At 39.3% G+C, this 20,137-nt stretch overlaps 1 protein-coding gene across 1 annotated transcript in view; it reads left to right on the top strand.

Moving 5' to 3' along the window:
- LAMA3 (laminin subunit alpha 3) overlaps positions 1–20,137 on the top strand; it is a gene marked incomplete at both ends in the record, with an annotated part of 109,396 nt that overhangs the window by 80,008 nt on the left and 9,251 nt on the right. Inside the window, 21 exon segments of the mRNA XM_080610819.1 lie at positions 1,568–1,618; positions 2,009–2,160; positions 2,692–2,802; positions 2,922–3,033; positions 3,586–3,753; positions 5,449–5,645; positions 6,998–7,114; positions 7,566–7,720; positions 9,089–9,230; positions 9,736–9,835; positions 10,213–10,329; positions 10,414–10,593; positions 12,377–12,519; positions 13,597–13,773; positions 14,941–15,092; positions 15,192–15,354; positions 15,852–15,985; positions 16,483–16,633; positions 17,494–17,613; positions 18,531–18,655; positions 18,997–19,117. Coding sequence (XP_080466945.1) covers positions 1,568–1,618; positions 2,009–2,160; positions 2,692–2,802; positions 2,922–3,033; positions 3,586–3,753; positions 5,449–5,645; positions 6,998–7,114; positions 7,566–7,720; positions 9,089–9,230; positions 9,736–9,835; positions 10,213–10,329; positions 10,414–10,593; positions 12,377–12,519; positions 13,597–13,773; positions 14,941–15,092; positions 15,192–15,354; positions 15,852–15,985; positions 16,483–16,633; positions 17,494–17,613; positions 18,531–18,655; positions 18,997–19,117 — 2,888 coding nt within the window.

A 20,137-nucleotide genomic window follows, 5' to 3' on the forward strand; every position in this document is an offset into this window, starting at 1 on the left:
CAGATCCAAGCAGTGTTTGATCTTTTCTCATTCCTTTCTTCTTGAAGCAAGAGTTTGCTAGGACTAACTAATCTGCAGGGCAAAATTCAACAAGTCTGTTTTCAGTTTGTCTCCAACTATATATTCTGATCAGCCCTCTCTTTCTCTGCATGAGGAATAAAACCCTCTGTGATCATCAGCACAGCATGTTCTAGCAGGTTTCTTGTGCGTGATGTTCGGCACTCGGCCAGACTTTCTCATATCACCATTTCTTGGCTGATGTTGTTTGTGCAGAAGCTGTAGTAATAGTTCTATTTAATTGGTTCTTCACAGTGACAGCTGAAATGTGTCTGGTGTTAGCTGAATTGCACAACAGCCAAACTGGACGGGTATTTGGATTTCAGAACAATTTCCTTCATTCTCTTACAAATATATTCTTTGTGACTTGTCTCCTTTTGGTGGCAGCACTCACTTCCAATCCCATTTAGCTTCCTGATGACTTAATGTGCGAGTGCCAAAGGAAACAGCACAGCTATACAGTTGGTTCCATGCTGTTTCACGCTGCTGCTAAAGTTCAGGTCCGATTTTATCACTGTAACCTCTCACAGTCTCAAGCTGTTGTTGACTCTTGACAGCAGCAGCCTATACCCTGAGTGCATCCTTTTCCGTCAAAGATATGCACATTTCATTTTCAAGAGGAGATGAGAATTTGGCAGTAGGACCAAACCTGTAAAAGAGACTTGGGCATCAAGATGGAGAAGATTCCTGTCCTATACGATGGCATTTTTAGGAGCCACTTTCCATCCTGACTCCAAGAAATTAGGATCCCAGGATGTCACAATCCCACATGCACCTGGAGAGTCTTAAGTTTCTTATAACGGGGTTTGTAAAACAAATAAACTAACTGAATCAGCACACTGGACAGGCAGCCACTTGTGCTAGCTTCCTGGAAAGTCTGATGGCAATGTTTGTTATATACCACTTGTGTCTCTGGTCCAAGCTCCATGCCTTGGGTTACACACAGGGCCTCCTTCCATGCATAACTGTGGATTTCTCTCAAGCTTGATTAATCCCTTAATCTCACAAGCTGTGACAGGTAGTGCATAAATATTTCTCAGTTCCCTGTGGCTAACGCATCCTTTGAGGAATCAGAATCTGTGGTGTGAACATGGATGCTAAAGCAAAGGGATTTATTTGAACCTATGTCCTGAGTAAAATGCCTTAATGCTTGTTATATAGTCCTGGCTCCAGTCCTGGTGGTGTTATTCTAGGCAAATTCTAGCAGTACATTCTGCCCACTTGATGTGAGAGAGCCTTTTGCTGCTACCCAAGTAGTGTATATTGATTGGGGTCAGTTTTCTTTGAGGGATGAAAAAGGTGTGACCTCAGCAAGACATAGGTGGGAGCTGAATGTTTTGGCATGCTCATGCCTTCTGGGAATTTCAGCTTGTTCACAGTGGGTATGGATTTATGAAAGGGCAGCACTGTGTTTTGCATGGCTGCCAACCATGAAAAGTGAGGGCAAAAATGCAATAGTATTATTTCTATAAGAAAACTTTGATTACTAATGAGACTGTTGTGATTTCAGAATGTTTCAATAACGAACCAAAAGATGTGGATCCCAATGAAGATTGTGACCGTAAGTAATAAAGTAGAACTGGACTTGGATTGCCTTCTGCTGGCTTTGGGTACATACCAATGACTCCTTAAGGGGGACACAGTTTAAAAAGGACTGGAGGTGTCCTGTAATGAATCTTTTGAAAACAAATATTCAATGAAACACTTGGAATAAAATATGAAAGAGGTGGTCAATTAGCCAGATGTAAATGAGGCCTCTTCCTTATTTCTGGCTCTGGTCACTCTTCTTAATACTCTGGGCTTTATTGTTGCATTTGTTGTTCAGGCAGGACTAGATGACAAGCATCAAAGTGTTCCCATTGCATCTAATTTATTAATATAATCAGTGAAATGTTCTCTGCACCAAATACTAATAACAAGTATTGCTTTCATTTGCTCATGCACCCTCCAGCTTGCGATAGCTGTGTAATGACACTGCTGAAGGATTTGAGCACAATAGGTGATGAGCTTCAGCTGATTAAGTCTCAGCTGCAAAATGTCCATGCAAGTAGCCACACACTGGAGCAGATGAGACATTTGGAAACACGCATCAAGGACTTAAAGGTAGGTACACATATACAGAAAAGCAGATTTCAGATTAAGCTGATAAGAGCTCAACCTAGGAACTTCATCTTTTTGTCACCTTGCAAGGAAACATACATCAAAGCTTGATTTCAAATACCACATGCTGACAGCACTGGGCTTCACCTGTTAGAGGACAGTTGTTTCCATGTCATTCTCTGAAAGAGAATCAGTCTCCCTGCTTTTTCTGAGGCCTGCTCACCTTGAAAGCTGTATCTCCAAGATTTCCCTATAGCTCTGTCCTTTTCCAGCACTTATACCTCTGCATTACCAAAAATCCTTAACATTCCAATTGCCAATACCAAAATTCATCCTAAAAATAATTTCTTTGGTTGGAATAGCAGTTGCTATGCTCACAGATAAGAAAGCCCAGGGTTTGGACAGCAACTGCTCAGCCTTCACGTCAGTCATGCTGCTTTTATTTACCTTGGATAAAGATCTAACCCAGTGACTTTTTTTTTTGTGTCTCCTGTGTATGAGTAATTCATTGGATTTTTTTTCCTTTCTTTTCAGGGCTTATTGAACAACTACCGTTCTGTTGTACGCAATCAGGGTTCAAAGGCAGATGAATTGGAGACAGAATTCTTTAACCTAAATCATGATGTAAATGCTCTCCAGGAAAAGGTGACTTACCAAATCGATTTAGAAATACACATTTCTTTACTACATATTAGCATGCTGTATCCAGATATTTTTAATCTAATAATGATATTTTTAATCTACTAATGTTTTGCCCTTGCTAGGCTGAAATGAACTACAAAGCAGCCGAGATATTATTCAATAATTTTGGCCAAACTCATCAGAAAGGAAAGGATTTGGTTTCACGAATACAAATAGTTGTCAATAATATACAAGGTAAAACCAATTTTTAACTCCATAACATGTTTTGTTTTATGGAATCTTTTCAAGTTGCTTTACAATATTCTTAATTAAGCGTAGATGTTTTCTTTGAAAACAACTTCATAAATCAGAACTTAGACATAGCTGTGAAATTCACTCTTCCTATTAGAAATATAATACAGAATGTTAGTTATATATTACACTTAGTTACACTTCTCTGTGTAGTGAATAGGGACAGAGAGGATTTAGCACAGGCACATTTAGAGCTATAAATTACTATCCTGACTTAGTCCGACTTCAGTCAGGACTCTCACAGGCTCTTTAAAGTTAGAACCTTAAAATTGTTGCTGTGAAGTTGGTAAGTTAGAACAAATTTCATGCCCAATGCTGTCTTACTAGCTCCCATTGTGTAACATGGGATACTTTTCAGCTTAATACAGTTAGTGCAAAATGGATCTGCTTCATTAAGGAATTACAGAACAGGCATGTCTTTTTCACAAAAGTTTGTCCTTTTTATCTTTTGCATAGGCTTAAGTGCATTCCCTCTTTGACAATATTTGTTTTCAGTGCTCTTGGAACAAGTAGCTGGTACAAATGCAGAAGGTAACAACCTACCCTTGGGAGATGCTGCCAAAGATCTGGCTGAAGCTCAACGCATGATGATGGAGATGCGAAACCGCAACTTTGGCCAACTTCAAGCAGAGGCAGAGAAGGAGCGAACAGAAGCTCAGCTGCGTAAGAGCTTGTTCTCTTAGCTTCTTATTCTCTAGAAAGATCGATCTGAAATCTGAAGTGTTACTGATTGTTTGGGAGGTAGTGCAGGGAAGCGCATTTTGCAGTGTATCCCTGGGATCAGTAGTGGTCATTAGTCAACAGGAAAGTGGTACTTTTGGAGGGGATTTAAAGGCATTTTTAGTTTGTTATGGAAGAAACTGAGTTGAGCTGGGGAAGAGACCCAGTAGACTTCCCTCATGACTAGGTTTATCTCAGTAAAATTAAGACATAGCTGATCCTAATATACTTACGAAGTGCTTCTGTCTATTATAATATATAGACTATGGTACATGCAGGTATTTTAGAGGAACTAGAGGTGTAATTTAACAACAGATTTTCAGAATCTCATGAGACCTCACTTGGAGTACTGTGTACAGTTCTGGTGTCCTCAACATAAAAAGGACATGGAACTGTTGGAACAAGTCCAGAGGAGGGCCACGAGGATGATCAGGGGACTGGAGCACCTCCCGTATGAAGACAGGCTGAGAAAGTTGGAGCTGTTCAGCCTGGAGAAGAGAAGGCTGCGTGGAGACCTCATAGCAGCCTTCCAGTATCTGAAGGGGGCCTACAAGGATGCTGGGGACAGACTATTCATCAGGGACTGTAGTGACAGGACAAGGGGTAACGGGTTAAAACTTAAACAGGGGAAGTTTAGGTTGGATATAAGGAAGAAATTCTTTCCTGTGAGGGTGGTGAGGCACTGGAATGGGTTGCCCAGGGAGGTTGTGAGTGCTCCATCCCTGGCGGTGTTCAAGGCCAGGTTGGATGAGGCCTTGGGTGGCATGGTTTAGTGTGGGGTGTCCCTGCCCACGGCAGGGGGGTTGGAAGTAGATGATCTCAAGGTCCTTTCCAACCCTAACTATTCTATGATTCTATGATTCTATGATTCTAATCTGCTCGAGTGGTCCAAGGGCCAGATCATACAAAGATAAGGAAGTTCGGAAGTTCAGAAGTTCTGGTTGCGCTTGTTGTACGCCCTTATATGTTCTCTGCATGTATTTAACTGGGATATTCAGAAACCTGATTCCAGACGTTAGAGACAGCAAGTACATCAAAGTCTCAGGCTTATCTCCTAAGCAGGGGCATAGTTGAGGAATGTGAAAAACCTTACAAATGGTAGTAATTTCCCCTAATTTTGGAGTTTGATACCTACCTCAGAGAAACTCTTCTGTATCCTGTCTTGTAGGCAGTGAAATAGGCACTCTTAAGAGTGTGGTTCATTTGACCTCTTTTATGTTTCTCACCTCTTTGACATTGAACATACTCATATCTCTCCAGTGGTTACAGAGGAAGCTTTGGTGACTGGCACAGATGTAGCTATCTACATTGTAGATGAAATTGTTGATGAAATTGTTAGTTGCATGTAAATCAAAAACAAGTCAGTTTTTGCAGATTTTCATCCTTAATTTAGAAATTGCCAAATAAATGCAATTATTTCTGCTCTGTGTCTGGAACAGCAAACTAGTGAGCATATTTGACCCAGTGAGATGCTGAATAGCATCTCTGCTACAGTAACACTGAAATTAGCACTGCAAAGGGTGCTTAGTATTTCACAGAACCACAACTTTCTAAGCCTAAATGTCAAGCCCTTTTGAAGGAAGTTTGTTCTGGTTCACTCTCTGAACAAACCTTTTCTTTCTGGTCCTGATACTGCAGTACTGGCACGTATTAAGAATGAACTACAAAAGTACCACCAAGAAAATCATGGGCTTATTAAAATTGTGAGGGATTCATTGAATGAATATGAATCAAAAATCACTGACCTTCGTGAAGCTCTGAATGAGGCAACAGGACAAATCAAGCAGGCTGAAAACTTAAACAGAGATAATGGAGTTCTGCTGGAAGACATTAAGGTAATGTCAGGGCTTGGGAGAAGAAAGTTAAACCTCAGGAGATAAGTGCTTTTAACCTTGCAAAGCTAAGTAGCACTAATTCTTTAGACTTTCTTCAAGGTCTTTTTCCATCTTTTGGTGTATGTATGGAGAGACTATAAATATAGTCTGCTCCCACTTGTGGTCTCTTTAAGTGACTGGGAGAGTGTGACCAAGACTAGCTGTGATGAGTGGGAGAGTCTCTGCCTAGCGCTTCTCTTCAGCTCCCACTAGGCTTTTGGTTTTTTCCTATTCTGGATCAAATTCCTGATGTATTTTTTTATAGGAAGTTACTTAAAGTATTTGGCCTTATCAGTCATGAAAGGTGGGAGCAATAATGTGTACAATACTGTTAAATTATTTGGGATTAGTATTCTACAGAACTTTTTCTGAGGTCTCACCAGAAAGGTGACAAGAAACAGCTGCACTCCTCAGAGTGCTTGATTTTTAGAGCTGGTGAAGTAGTACAAAGAAATAAGGGTGTGCTGCAGGACTTATTCTTTTAAATTAAATGTGGTTTTGCTAAAATATGTCACTGGTTTAGCACACTCATGTCCATCCAGTTTGCTAACACTGCTTGAACAAAAGAATTTCAACAGTCCCTTTTGATATTTAATTGTACCTTCATGTGCATTGACTGTACAATACGATTGGCAAATATGTATGCACAGTTGTGTTCAGTGATGGATGCATCTGTACAAGTGCATCTGCTACTGATACACTTACCTGGCAGAAATTGAACACGTTGCAATGAAAGAAACCCAGCCAAGGAAAGGTAACACGTCCTTACCTGCAACACCGCTTGTCTGGCTGGGTTTGTGATATGCCATTGCCTTGGAGCTACACTGGATTGTCACAGGGCTGCTCAACACCAAAGAGCTTCATTCCTCTCGCAGCTTTCAAGAGGGTAATGTGAGGAGGTTTCTCACCCCCTTTCTGGTAAGGTCCCCAGATGAAAGGTTAGTGGAATCATTTTATTTCTGACTTTGAGAGAACACAGAAGATTAGGATAGTCACCAGGGAGCTGGTTTTGAAGCTTCCAGGTTTGAGAGGTCAGACACTTAGATGGCCTGTCCTGACAGTTCATCTCAGCTGACAGGTAGTACTTTGAGTGCTCATAACTGAACTATTGTAGCCTGGTGCCCAGTGCTATGCTATGCTACTGCAGACTCCTGAGTTTTTTCAGACTTCTAATCAGTAGGATAGCATTAGCCTTTGAACAGGCATCTGATTAACAGAGCGATAGTACCTTTGGTAAATCCTACTGCAAACTAGATTAGGTGGATTCACTTTTCACTGTCTCTCATTTCTAACCCAGTCACATTTTTCCTCAGAAACGGATTGAGGAGACAAGCGTACAACAGAATGGTATCTTGGATATTCTAAGCTCTGCCCGATCTTCCCTGACACAAGCTAACAGCGTACTTGTATTACTGCAAAAGAGCAAAGAGGTATAATTAACCTTCTTATGGTTAGACCCCCCAATGTCTTGCTGTCATATAATGGGTAGCATAGTTCAGCGGCTAGAGAAGCTAGTGTAAGAGAAGCTTGTTGAGGGTTGTGATGTATCTGAGCTGCAGATATTGGAATGTGGGAGAATATCTGTGAGAAATACCATTATGCAATTGTGTTATTCTTGTATTTCTTTCTGGGCAATAGCTTTTAGCCACTGTCAAAGACAGGGTACTGGGCTAGAAGGGCCTGACTCAGGTTTTACCTAATGGGCCTGGAAGCATAATGTAATGACTAGCAGTTGTTTCCAGTAATCTGCAGAATAACTTGTAAGGAAATGTTTTTCCCCTTGGTCTTGTCAAGTGCAAGGTATGTGTAACACTGGAGGAGGCAAAGACAAAATCAAACGTGTATGAATACAAATAAAATTTTGTCTATGTAAACCCGTAGGAATATGAAAGCCTGGCTGCTCAGCTGGATGGAGCAAGGAAGGATATGAATGAAAAGCTGACAAATAGCTCCTTATCAGCAAGCAAAGAACCGTTGGTGGTGAGGGCTGAGGAACATGCCAAATCTTTGCAAGACTTGGCAAAACAGCTGGAAGAGTATGTTGCCATTCCTGTAAATGAGCAATTTTTGTACATAACATCCGTGGTTGCAATGCTCTGTCTGTAACTTCACTTGCTTTAATGACTATTTGCAAAGTTAGAAATTTGATTTCTTTTTCTGCTTCTTCATGAGGTACAGATGATTTCTTTCCTTTTTTCCCCACAAATCAGGTCTTTCTGTATTTTTCCTGATTTTTAGCTTTTCCCAGAAGTGGGGGATTCCCATTATACAGTTTTATATTACTGCACTAACACTTCATTAACTTCTTACTAAAGAGAAAATCCTCATGTATAGAGTGGGAAGATGTTTAGAATATCTTTTTTGTAGTGTTATTTCCTGCACCTGTACTCAGGGATGCTTTTATTATATCAACAAATTGGGGCAAATATTTGGAAGAAATGCTATCTTGTCAGTCTGCAGACACACCTGTTTAGCATTAGTGAGGAAAAGATTTCTTATGGTTTTCACATCCTTCAAGGAATCTTCTAGGAAAGCAAAAAAATTATTAACTTAATGTGAATCAAGTATTTCCCTCTCCATTACTTGCCATTACTTGTACTTTACCTTACAATTATGACTGAGGTTTTGGAGATCTTTTATGGTCAGCAGAACAAAATGGAAAAAGTGATATCCCAATTTATATTTTTTTCCTGTGCAAATTGCTTGCATTTTGTCATTAATCCAAGTAGAAACTCTCAAAAAGTAAAATTCAAAGATACCTAACTCAGCTGGAAAATTCTTGCTCCAAAAAATTAGTTTCCAGTGTGATTTTTTTCAGTTAAGAAGACACTGTTCTCACAAATACAAGGCAGCGAATACAGGGCGATAGCGTAGCTCATGGGGAGTGGGTAGAAGAGATTTTGTCTGTTGTTTCTAATTCCTGAGCCATCATATTGGTTCTTGGGGAAAACACAAGAAGTCTTGCAGTTGCTCCATCTTGTGCTCTGTCTGCCACTCCTGTAGGATGCTGGAACTGCCAGAGACGATCTGGAAGCTGCAGTTCTCTAAAATAAATTGTATTTGGATGGCTGTGATTGAGGTGGCTTATTGACCTTCTGCCTTTGTGAATTCTCCCCATCATTTAAAGACTGCTTTGGAGGCCCACAGTTGTGCTTTTCCACATGCATGAGCTTATAATCTTATACTTATCCTGAAGAATCTTGAAGAATCATATTGGTCTGCCTCCAGGACTGATATTTTTTCAGAATGAAATTACAGATCTAACTGATCTGTATGCAGTGCTTCTGTGTATTATTTTCTGTATTGGCATTACTTTGAAAATACTGAGTTCAGATCTATTCGGAATACTTTTTGAAGCCCACAGTCTTTGCAGAAGACTGAATTTTTCACTCTGTTTCCCACAGAATAAAGAACAGTGCCAGGAAGGACGAGTTGGTAGACTGCGCTGTGGAAGCTTCTACTGCCTATGACAATATTATTAATGCCATCAAAGCGGCAGAGGAAGCAGCCAAAAAAGCTGGGAATGCAGCTGACTCAGCTTTATCAGTAAGTATCCATAAGTGGCCAAATGCTGGTAAACTTGTTGCAACTAGATGTTACTCTTTTTCACTTGATTCAGCACTAAAGATGCTAAAGTGTTAGTTAATGCCTTTCTGACGAGGCTGTCCATATAAATACTAATTGTTCCTTTCAGTGCAAAATAGAGATCTGCATAAGGCAAGCCCTGTAATCACTGAAGGTGATTTCAGGTATTCACTTTTACTTTGCACTAGTAATACCCACAAGCTCTTCAGCAGAGGAGTAGCATTTGACAGCCGTGTGCTATTAATTTCTTCCTAATACTCCAAAATCAGAAGTTTGCCAAAGACCAAGGTTGTATTATGCTTAAATTAATCCTAACAATTGTTGTTAAAGGTGGTGTTCTTCACGTGAAAACTCTACCCTTGCGTAGTTGCTTTTTTAAGATAGATTGGGCTATCTCTTTTACTCTTTAAATGTTCGTATATTTGGTTAAGCAATCTCACAGTACCATGCTTCTCTTTATTATTAGACCGTGAAGAGAGAAGACCTATCAGGAAAAGCTGCAAGGTTAAAAACTGAGAGCACTACACTCTTGAATCAAGCACAGGAGACTGAAAAGACATTGAAAGGTACCAAGAAAGAAGGTGACAGTAAAAGTATTGGCACAACATGAGAAGCTTTCACTGAACTAAAAATTTTCACAGTTCAGAAAAGCTCTGCAGCACATATTGACCCAGAAGAGGCTGATTATGATGAGACATCTTGTTGTGGCAACAACTTTCTTGGCAAAGAGCCAAGAAAGTAGATTCCTACATCTGCTTACGTTATACACCTTTGCAGTAATCCTGTCCAGCAAATCTTTCGCCATATGTTTGCTTAGCAGTGCATTCAATACTCCGTGGCAACAAGCTATGGAAGAGTGCAGGCTGGTGCTGTGGCACCACCTGTCCAACAGAAAGGTGGTATTTTGGTTTAAAATTCATGCAGGATATTCACTGTTTTTCAGCCATTGGTCCAACCCTTGAAGACATAAAGCAAAGACTTGATGTCACTGACGGAAAGAAGAATACACTGCAAGTTGATCTTGTTACTCTTCAAAATAATCTCAATGGGATAAACAGAGGTTAGTCATTTACTGATCACTTCTGTTTGCCTCTTTCATCTATTACTATAAGAGTCTGCATATGCATTTGTGTATGCATTTCAGATGACATCGACAGCATCATCACCGGTGCAAAGAACATGGTAAAAAGTGCCAAGGATGTCACAACCAATGTATTGGATGAACTGCTCCCAATTCAAGAAGATGTGGAAAAAATGAAAAGTACCTATGGAAGCACACAGAGTGCTGGCTTCAATAAAGCATTGATGGAGGCAAACAATTCAGGTACTGCAGGTGCTACCTGAGACCTGCCAAGTCACTGTTAGGTGAACACGATCAGTTTTGCAGCAGAAATGTTAGGCATCCAAAAGTTAAGCAGCTAGCGTAAGCTGGTATTCTAAGCTTTCTTTATTGCCTGTAGAAAGGGACAGGTAGAGCAGAAGGTGATTAAGGCCATTCTGTGGAACGTGTTAAAAGATGGCTGGTCTCTAAAGATTTGGAGGCCAGTGATTAGCAGGGTGTCCCAGACTTTAGTACTAGGTCCAATCCTTTTTAACATCCTAATGATCTGCATGATGGGGCAGAGTGTGCCCTCAGCAAGTTTGCTGGTGACACAAAACTGTGAAGAACGGATGATACATTAGAGGACCATGCTGCCATCCAGACACATTGCCGAAATAGGCTGATAGGAACCTCATGAACAACGAGAAGCCCTGCACCGGAGGAGAAAACCCCCAGTGCGCCAGTATATGCTAGGGGGTGGCTAAGCTGGAAAGCAGCTTTGCAGTAAAGGGCTTGTGAGTGCTGGTGGGCACCAAGTTGAACGTGAGCCAGCAATGTGCCCTTGCTGAAAAGACAAACACAGGAGGTTTCCTCTGAACATCAGAAAATACTCTTTTACTGTGAGGGTGACCTAGCACTGGCACAGGTTGTCTAGGGAGGTTGTAGAGTCTCCATCCTTGGCAATATTCAAGAGCCATCTGAACAAGATTTTGGGCAACTGGCCCTGCTTGAGCAGGGTTGGACAAGATGATCTGCAGGGGTCCCTTCCAACCTCAGCAGCTCTGTGATTCTGTGATTTTTCTACTACACTGACTAGAGAAGCGACCTAGGTAGATCTAGCTTAGGCTAGATGTCTGTTGGCTGAAATTAAGTGAAATGGACTGCATAGAGCCTGTGTTGAATACAAAATAAGTGACAATCACAAACAGCATCTTTTTTCCATCTTTTCAGCAACTTTGTCTGATAAAGTCAAGTGAGAGTAAACATTTTAAATAAGATAAATACAAGAGCTAGGCCTGCATGTTATTGCAGTCATAAGTCATCCCTGCAGTTGCAAGACCAGCTTAGCAGTCGTATTTAGAAAAATAATAGGTCTTGATTTCTTTTTATTTGCCTTCTGCATCACAGGGTTGCAGTCTGCTAACACTTACAGGCTTTCTTTCTTTTTTCCTCAATCAAAGGAGAAGAAAAATTGTTTCCCATTTTAATGAAAGTTTAAGTTCTCATATTAGCTCCTTTTCTCCTGAAATAAACCTGCCCTGATATCATAAGGCTCACTACTGAATTGTGATCACTAGCAACCCTGACACAAGAATATAAGGCGTGCCCTACTCGATCAGGCCAGCAGTCTGCCTATCTGAGTATTCACTCTCCAACAGCTGCAGATGATGTTACTCAGGGAATGCACATAAGCCTGACCCCTGTCTGTTGTCCATTATCCTCATTCTCCCTTAGCATCCGCAGTCACTTGATAATAATGTTAGAGAGAATATCCTGTCTGTTCTATTTAATATTTTTTTCTGGACCTGAATTTATCTAATTTTTTTTTGGAAGTGCTGATTCTGTATGCATCTGCAAATACCTTTGGCCACAAATTCCCCAGAGTACCATAACCTCTGTTTAAACTGCTAATTTCAGTAAGGGCTTCTTAATATTGTAGAACTAATTAAAACAGTTCTGTCATCACCCTGCTCACTGCTATTCTGATAGTTGTGTAGTGCTATCATATTTTTGCATCTGTTTTCCTCCTCCTTTCCATCATCGATGTTTTTTTCTTTCATTGCAGTGAAAAAATTGACAAACAAACTTCCAGATCTGTTCAGCAAGATCGAGAGTATCAACCAACAGCTAACGCCAACAAGCAATATCTCTGAGAATGTAAATCGTATAAGAGAGCTAATTCAGCAGGCAAGAGATGCTGCAAACAAGGTCTGTCCTGAACACTGCAATTGTGCTTGACCTCAGTGGTTTGGACACACAGCAATGCTTTGATCCTCTTTATCTTTCTACATTTTTTTTTTAATGTATGTGAAAGACCAGACATAAATTTAATTCAACAGCACCACCCAGCACTTAAAGTAACTGTGATGATGGGAAGCATAATAATTTGTACATAAAAATGAATGGATGCAGTAGCATTCTGCTTCATTCTCCTCCCCTAGGGTTTTTTCCAGGGCATCTCTGATACTTATTTATACGATAGTCTCTTGTTTTCCAAAGTATTGTGGTGGCTTTGGCAGCAGAGATATAGTCGGCTCTGTAGCTTAATAGCAGGGCTCTCCACCATGCATGGCCAGCTGAACGCTGACACTGCCAAAGAAGTTGTATAGCCCTGTGCTCTCATGTCTCCAGCTGCCCCAAGATGTCGGGAGTTACCTACTAGCATCTTCTTATTAGACTGCCATTTCTCCATTTAAGCAACTGCTGTAGTTGCTGAAGGGATAGCATGGCCTCAGGTCCCTGAGAAACATCCCTAAGGCCATCACAAATAACCTACAGTCACAGTGGATAAGAGAAATCTGTGACTGTGGTGTAAATAGCTGTAATAGGCTGTGTCTTTGTTAACATCAGAAGTGCATTATAATTTCCGACAGCTAGTTCAGTCCGTCTAAGTGAAGCATCAGGATCTGTATGTAGACATCTAAATAATTCATAGGTTTACTCTATAGAGCTGCAGGGCACATTCTTCCCTGATCGTGTATTTAAGGTAACAATTACTTGACAGAGGCATGGTAAGGGTTGATTAATTGATGTCTGTAGTAAAAAAGTACTGTGTTAAGTTATAAGGATTGACAATACAGAATGTTGTATTATCCAGCCTGTTTCCAATTATATTGTTTTGTATGATCAGAGTCCAAATCTGTAGTAATTGATGGCTGTAAAATGACTAGCATATGTAATAGGTTACTTTGCAATTAAATGCAACACTGAACTAAGTAGGAGTAGTAACAGAGAGTTATAGTAGTAGCAACAGATAATTATACTGAATATTTTCTTTCTTAACAGGTTGCTATTCCTATGAGGTTCAATGGCAGCTCTGGTGTGGAAGTTCGACCTCCAAGCAACCTTGAAGATCTGAAAGGCTATACTTCACTTTCTTTCTTCCTCCAAAGACCTCAGACAAGATTAGACAATCCCCAGAGGGCATCAAATAAGTTTATACTGTACCTGGGTAATAAAAATGTAGGTATAATTTGATGCTAAATCTGGTCTTTAGAACAGACAACCTACTTGAGAAACAGATGGGAGATTATTTATTTTGACTGAAGTTCATAGCTACAGTTGGCCCATTTCTTCATGATTGCCATTATGTGGGGGCAGCATTGTGTTGTTCTTTCCTCCACTGACAACGTAACTTGTTGGATGACTGACTGCTTTGCCCTTTGATGCTTTGCTGTTTTGCTGCTTTAGAAGTTACTTCTCTGTCATGGATACCATCACACTGTCTTGTCAGAACTGACAGTTTCTGCAGCAGTCAGCACAAACTCAGCCTAAATCCTGCCTCAACGTTTTGACTCTTTTTGCAATATAAGTCTCTGTGAGTTTCTCTGTTGGTAAATAAAAAGTGATCATTTCCGTTTTAAAATTCTTTCTCTTCTGAATATGCAGAATAAACCAGACCTGCTTGTGCATTCAGGCTTGCTCAAGAAACATCAAACACTTCAAAAATTTCCTACATGCGATTCCTATGTATTTTAAGTCTTGGTATCTGATAGCAGCCACATCTGTAGTGAGTTTTGTGCATACGCAGAAAGCAGCTTAAGGGTAGTTGTTCTACATCAGATTTCATCTTTTTATCCCCTCAATATCTGGCATTTTATCCCAGGATATCTGCTGACAGCATTTTAATTGTCACTTGTAAAATACGGTATGTTGAAGAAATAAAATGTGAATGGTTTGGGGAAATGACTGCTTTCAGTTAACTCCGTAGAAACCATTGTCCTGACTGAGTCTCACTCCAAATGTCTTTTTTATTTCGCAGATGTTGAGCCTAATTTTTAGGAAAGGTGTCACGTTTCCATGGCGCTAGCTGGGAGATGTTACAAATGTGAAAATTATTTAGCTACTATTGTTATAAAAATAAAAAGCCACAGATTACTTTTCAGTTCATTTATAGCTGTATTTGCTGAACCAAAGCAACACATTACTCATTGAATCACTGCAACATATAAGATTACAATTTTTTCTTCACAGAACTGCTAAATTTAATAACAATTCTCATTATTAGGTGGGTGGATGTCTTATGACTCATGCATAGTATGATGATGTTTCTGAGGAAGTGCTGCTGTATTTTACGTTCATTAACATTAATCATTCATTAATTATTATTATTTGCTTTGCTATTCTTAGGCTTCCAAGGACTATATTGGTATGGCTCTGAAAGATGGTCACCTTACTTGTGTCTATAACCTGGGAGATGGTGATGTCGAAGCAGATGTGCAGTCATTTGTGACTCAAAGTGAAACTGAGGAAGCTGTTATGGATCAAGTAAAGTTTGAAAGGTATAAGACTCACAGTTGCACAACAATCGATTCCAAAAACTGCTAAGAACATCTTTTAATAGTGTGATGTGGTATTTTGCCTGTCTCTTTTGGTTTTAGGATTTACCAGTATGTAAAGCTGAATTACATCAAAGCAGCAACATCAGCTTCTCCAGAGTATGAAAGTCCTTTGACTGCAAGCAGTGGAGGCAATGACGTGCTTCTAAATCTTGATCCCAGCACTGTTGTCTTTTATGTTGGAGGATACCCACCAGATTTTAGGGTACAAATTGTTGCTTAATTTTTTAAAGAGATGTCCATGTTAATCATTCTGTTATTCTTACAGGTAAAGATCAGAACTAGCAGCCACTCAAAGGCTCTGTAAAAGTTTATCCATATCAATAGGAATAGACAGGGTGTAGGGAGACACTAGTTGCTACAGAAGGTGGCTGATGTGTTGTATGCTAAAATTCAAAGAAGGGAGCATGATGGTATTTCATTTGGTGAAGAAAGCATGAAACCTGTCCAGCCCTGCTAAGTACAACTCCCAATACATCCATATGACTCCACTTTAAACTGTGCTGCAGTACTCCTGGGGTGGTATCAGATGGTTTGGATATTATATACAAAGAAATAATAATTTTATGATATTTAGAATGTCATCTTTTGTGTCTTACTAATATTTGCACAATATTACTAATAGTCTTAACATTTACATGTCAATGTAAAACACTGCCAGCTAGATGTTGACGGAATGTTTTTGGTGGCACTATTTTGCAGCCGCCACGTAAGCTGGACTATCCTCATTATGAAGGTTGCATTGAATTAGACAACCTAAATGAGCATATTATCAGCCTTTACAACTTCAAGAGGACATTTAATCTCAATACCACTGAAGTGCAACCCTGCAGAAGGTATGGTATAAACGCAGAAGCGTTTCACAGTTCTGTGATTTTATCATTATGAATTCTTGTCTTTTCCCATCCAGAAGAGTAACTACTGCAGCTAAACTGGTGATTTTTTTCTAACTTCTTGTCATTACTGCATTTCTTAGAAAAAATCTTCAGTGTTGGCATGTTCACATGTACGGCAATCTCAGTCCACTGGCCAACAATTTAAATGTTATAATACCCAGACACAACTCATGGACTAATGTATTTACCTCCTTTTAAAGTAAATATTACATTAAGTACAAAAAAGTCCGTCACTATGACTTTCTCTCTGAAGACCATACGCAGATCCAATAGAAGCCAGTGGAAGGTTTTCTTTTTACTTGGGTTAAATCAGAATTTGGCTCTATTTGTGGCCCTGTACCAAATGCTTTAACTTAAGCTTTTTTAAAATTATAATGGCAGTAAGTCCATGTGGTAATAGTTTGTGCTCTCACATCTGTGTCATCGAATCATTACAGGTATAAAGAAGAGACTGACCAAAGCTATTTTGAAGGCACTGGTTATGCAAGTGTCACATTGAAAGAACTAAATACCCACAGCCGAGTACGCTATGAGCAGACAATTGAGACTACTGCAGATGAAGGCATTGTCTTTTTCGCAGCAGATGGGGTAAATCTGTGGAATGCTTCTGTCTGGTTTTGGGTCCAAGAACATTTTTTAAAACTTCACTTGAGAACATGTTAGATTTAGTAGCTACTGTAAGGAAATTTCTTAAAAGCGTTATTTTTGTCTATGTGGCAGATTAGTAGATTCTGCTGTATTTTTACTGTCACACGGTTTAGTTTTAGGTGGTACTGCAAGGAGCAGGGAGATGGACTCAATGATCCTTATGGGTCCCTTCCAACTTGAGATATTCTATGATTCTATTATGGCTGCTGAATACTCACTTTGTCAAGGCTGAGAAAAAAATATCATTCCAAGTAGCTCCTCCATTAGGCCATTCAGAGAATTCAGAACGGGGGGCAGGCAGGGAGGATGTAATTTGAATCAAGCCAATTTTGAAATGCTGAAATCCTCCAAAAGTGGAAGTGCATTCTTCCCAAATCTATATATGAGTGGTAACAGAGGAAGGAAAATCTAGAGTGTGACATGCTGACTTCTACCTGTAAAGGTGCTCAAAACGGTATTGATGCTACTTGTCTAATAATATTATAGACATGTTTGTAATCACTGCAACATCTTCTGGATAATTTCTTAATACTGTAAAAAGTCAGTAGACATCTTGAAATGACAAAAAGTCCTCTAGAGACTTGAAGAATACATCTGGAGCTGACACCAGATCTGTTTATAACAGTTTAAAGTAATTATGATTGGTTATTGTAAGTTTTAATCTGCTTTGTGTTACCTTTTCCACCAAAAGCATTATTGAAGCAACTAGATAGCTTCATTAAAATTATTCACATGACAGTGAAACACAAGAAATGTTGGCAGTTTAATTGTGTTGGTGTTTTGTTGTTTTTTTATTGCAGGATCAGTTCATCAGTGTACTTATTAAAGATGGTCATACAGTTTTTAAATACAAAGTTGGCTCTGAGCCTCCAAAAGAAATAGAAACCAATGCAACTGTAAATGATGGAACATATAAGCAGGTACATCATCTTAAACAATCAAGTGACCATTATTTGCAAAATTACTCATTTAACTGAAACTAAACATCCTGTTGTGAAGTTTAGTTGTGAAGTTTTCCTTTTGTCTTGAGGATATCAAGCTTCTGGGGATTACTTTGGACATGTGAACATTAATCTTTCTACTGTTGTGTTTTCTGGTGAATAAGTTCAGTTTTAACAGAAAAAGCACCAAAGAAGAAAATTTTGACAGAAAAATGCTTTATTTAAATAGACCTGTGTACATTGCTATTATTAACATCAGTTTAATAACTAGATTAGTGTTTTTACCACCTAAGGGTTTATTTCTTCAGGCCAGGCTGATCTTTACAAGGATTCCTCTTTTGTAGTCTTCTTGTTGTTGCTTGTCTGCTTAGCTTCAGTGTTGCCAGAGTAAAATTGTAAAGACGTTGTTGAAACCTTTGATTGCTGTGTTGATGCATTCTCCCTTTCCTCTTACTACCTCTCCAACTAAACAGTATAGGTCGCAGGGTCTGCTGGAAGGAATCTTTGTGCCATACCCAGCCAAGTTACCTCCAGCCAGCTGACTGAGCTAGTCTTTGTATCAGGCAGCAGCTCCTGGATCTTCAACTGCAAACAGAAGGCAGTATCTGAATCTTAGGCAAGGTGTATTTTAGGGCAATCTTCCTGAAGAAGATAAAACCTTACCTTATATTTAAATAACAGAGCATTTGTCGTAGGCGTTTTCTTTGGCTAAATGACCAAATTTTGCGAAGTACCTTTAAACTACTACAGTTATTCTGGATTTAAGTCACTAGTAAACAAGAGAAGGGGGGAAAAAAGCTCACATTGTGTCCTTCTCTGTGGGAATACTTTTAACCTGCTAAATAATTTTTGTTCTGCTAAGTGAAGTAATTCTCCTTATTCACCTATTATTTCAGATTCATTTGGTGCTTGCCCGAAGCAGGAATACTGTTCATGTCAGCCCTGATATTAAAGCCAATATAAATGTCTTCCTTTTCACTAAGTACTACCTAGGTGGAATTCCATCTTCTCTACGGGAGAGGTAAGTAACTATAAAAAGAGTATAATACATAGGCTTTGTATGGAAAATCCATCTAAATTCTTTCCTTAGGCTATTTCTTTCACACTCTGTATTGGGTATCTCATATAATATGAAAATAATAGATTATCATAAACTGTAATTTTTTGGCTAGTGGTGGGATCTTTGTTGCAGTGTATCCTGAAGATTGTGTTTGATCAGCGTGAAGTATGTGTGTGCAAGAAAGATTGCTCTTACTCTGTTTTTCTATTTCTTATATTGTCAACATTTACAGGCTACTATACTGCTGCGTGCTTTGAAATACCAGGCTACTGAATTCTTTTCCTTTCTCTCCCTGAAACCAGCTTTAATATATCCACACCTCCATTCCGAGGCTGCATGAAGAATGTGAAAAACCCTAACACTGCATCTGTTATATTTGATGAGACTGTTGGTGTCAGCAAGAAATGTTCAGATGACTGGAAGGTAACTAACGAAGTTCCTTAAAAACTTCCTGTTGGAGTTTACAGATTCTGGTTTGTCTATAAACCCCAGATCATTATATTTTACTCGGGTCAAAAGTTTTACTTGGTTGACATGTGGTAATATTAAAAGAACCTGGGGTTGGTATGAAGATTTGAAAGCAAGGAGTCTCCACCCTACTGTGGTACCTTGCTCCAGGGAGTAGCCCACCCTTTTACTTAATACTGTGTACAATTAACAATTTATATTTACCATATAAACTTGGCTTCCAGTTGCTGTTATTGATTAGGCCAGAATACTTAGTTACTTAATACTACTCAGGATCTTTCCTCTCACCAAGGTGCTTATGCTTCCTAATTAGAATCATAGAATCAACTAGCATTAATTAAATGGTCTCTCAAACTTTTTTCTTGAAAGAGCTAAGCAGACTCTACTTCCACCAAGGTCTCTCATTGTAAGGATATTGCTCTACCCATCTGTTTGTTTTATAATTATTTTCTGTCCACACTTGAGTTTTGCCATGTTCTTTTTAAAATGGGAAAATGTGACATTTCTGTGTTGGCTTAACCAGTGTTGCATGAAGAGATGAAAACTACCCTTCTGCTTCTACCTACTGATGCTTACATTGTGCATGATCCCATTTGCCTTTCTTAATATGGCATTGCCCTTAATGTTTCTTCTCATTTGATTTCCCTTTGTGGCATATAAACCTTTCACAGAGCAATTTCTTTGCAAGCTGTTTTCCTATGCAGAGGATCTGATTTTCATTCTCTGTCTGTATCTGTATAACTTCTCGTGTATTAAACCACGTTTTGTTCAAAAAGGCCCAGGAATATTCTGTCTTATGACTCACACGATTTCAGTTATGTAGCGCATCTGCAAAGCTCCGTACTTATGAGCTATTCCTTCAGATGCTTACTTTTGCATCACTAAATGTGAAAACTTTCAAAGCCATCATGTCAATGCAAAGAGTAGCTAGAGATGAACAGCTCATTATATGCAGCAAGCCTCATCTCCCTGTAG

The sequence above is a fragment of the Psittacula echo genome (genome assembly GCF_963264785.1).
Source record: "Psittacula echo genome assembly, chromosome: 2".
Classification (NCBI taxonomy): domain Eukaryota; kingdom Metazoa; phylum Chordata; class Aves; order Psittaciformes; family Psittacidae; genus Psittacula; species Psittacula echo.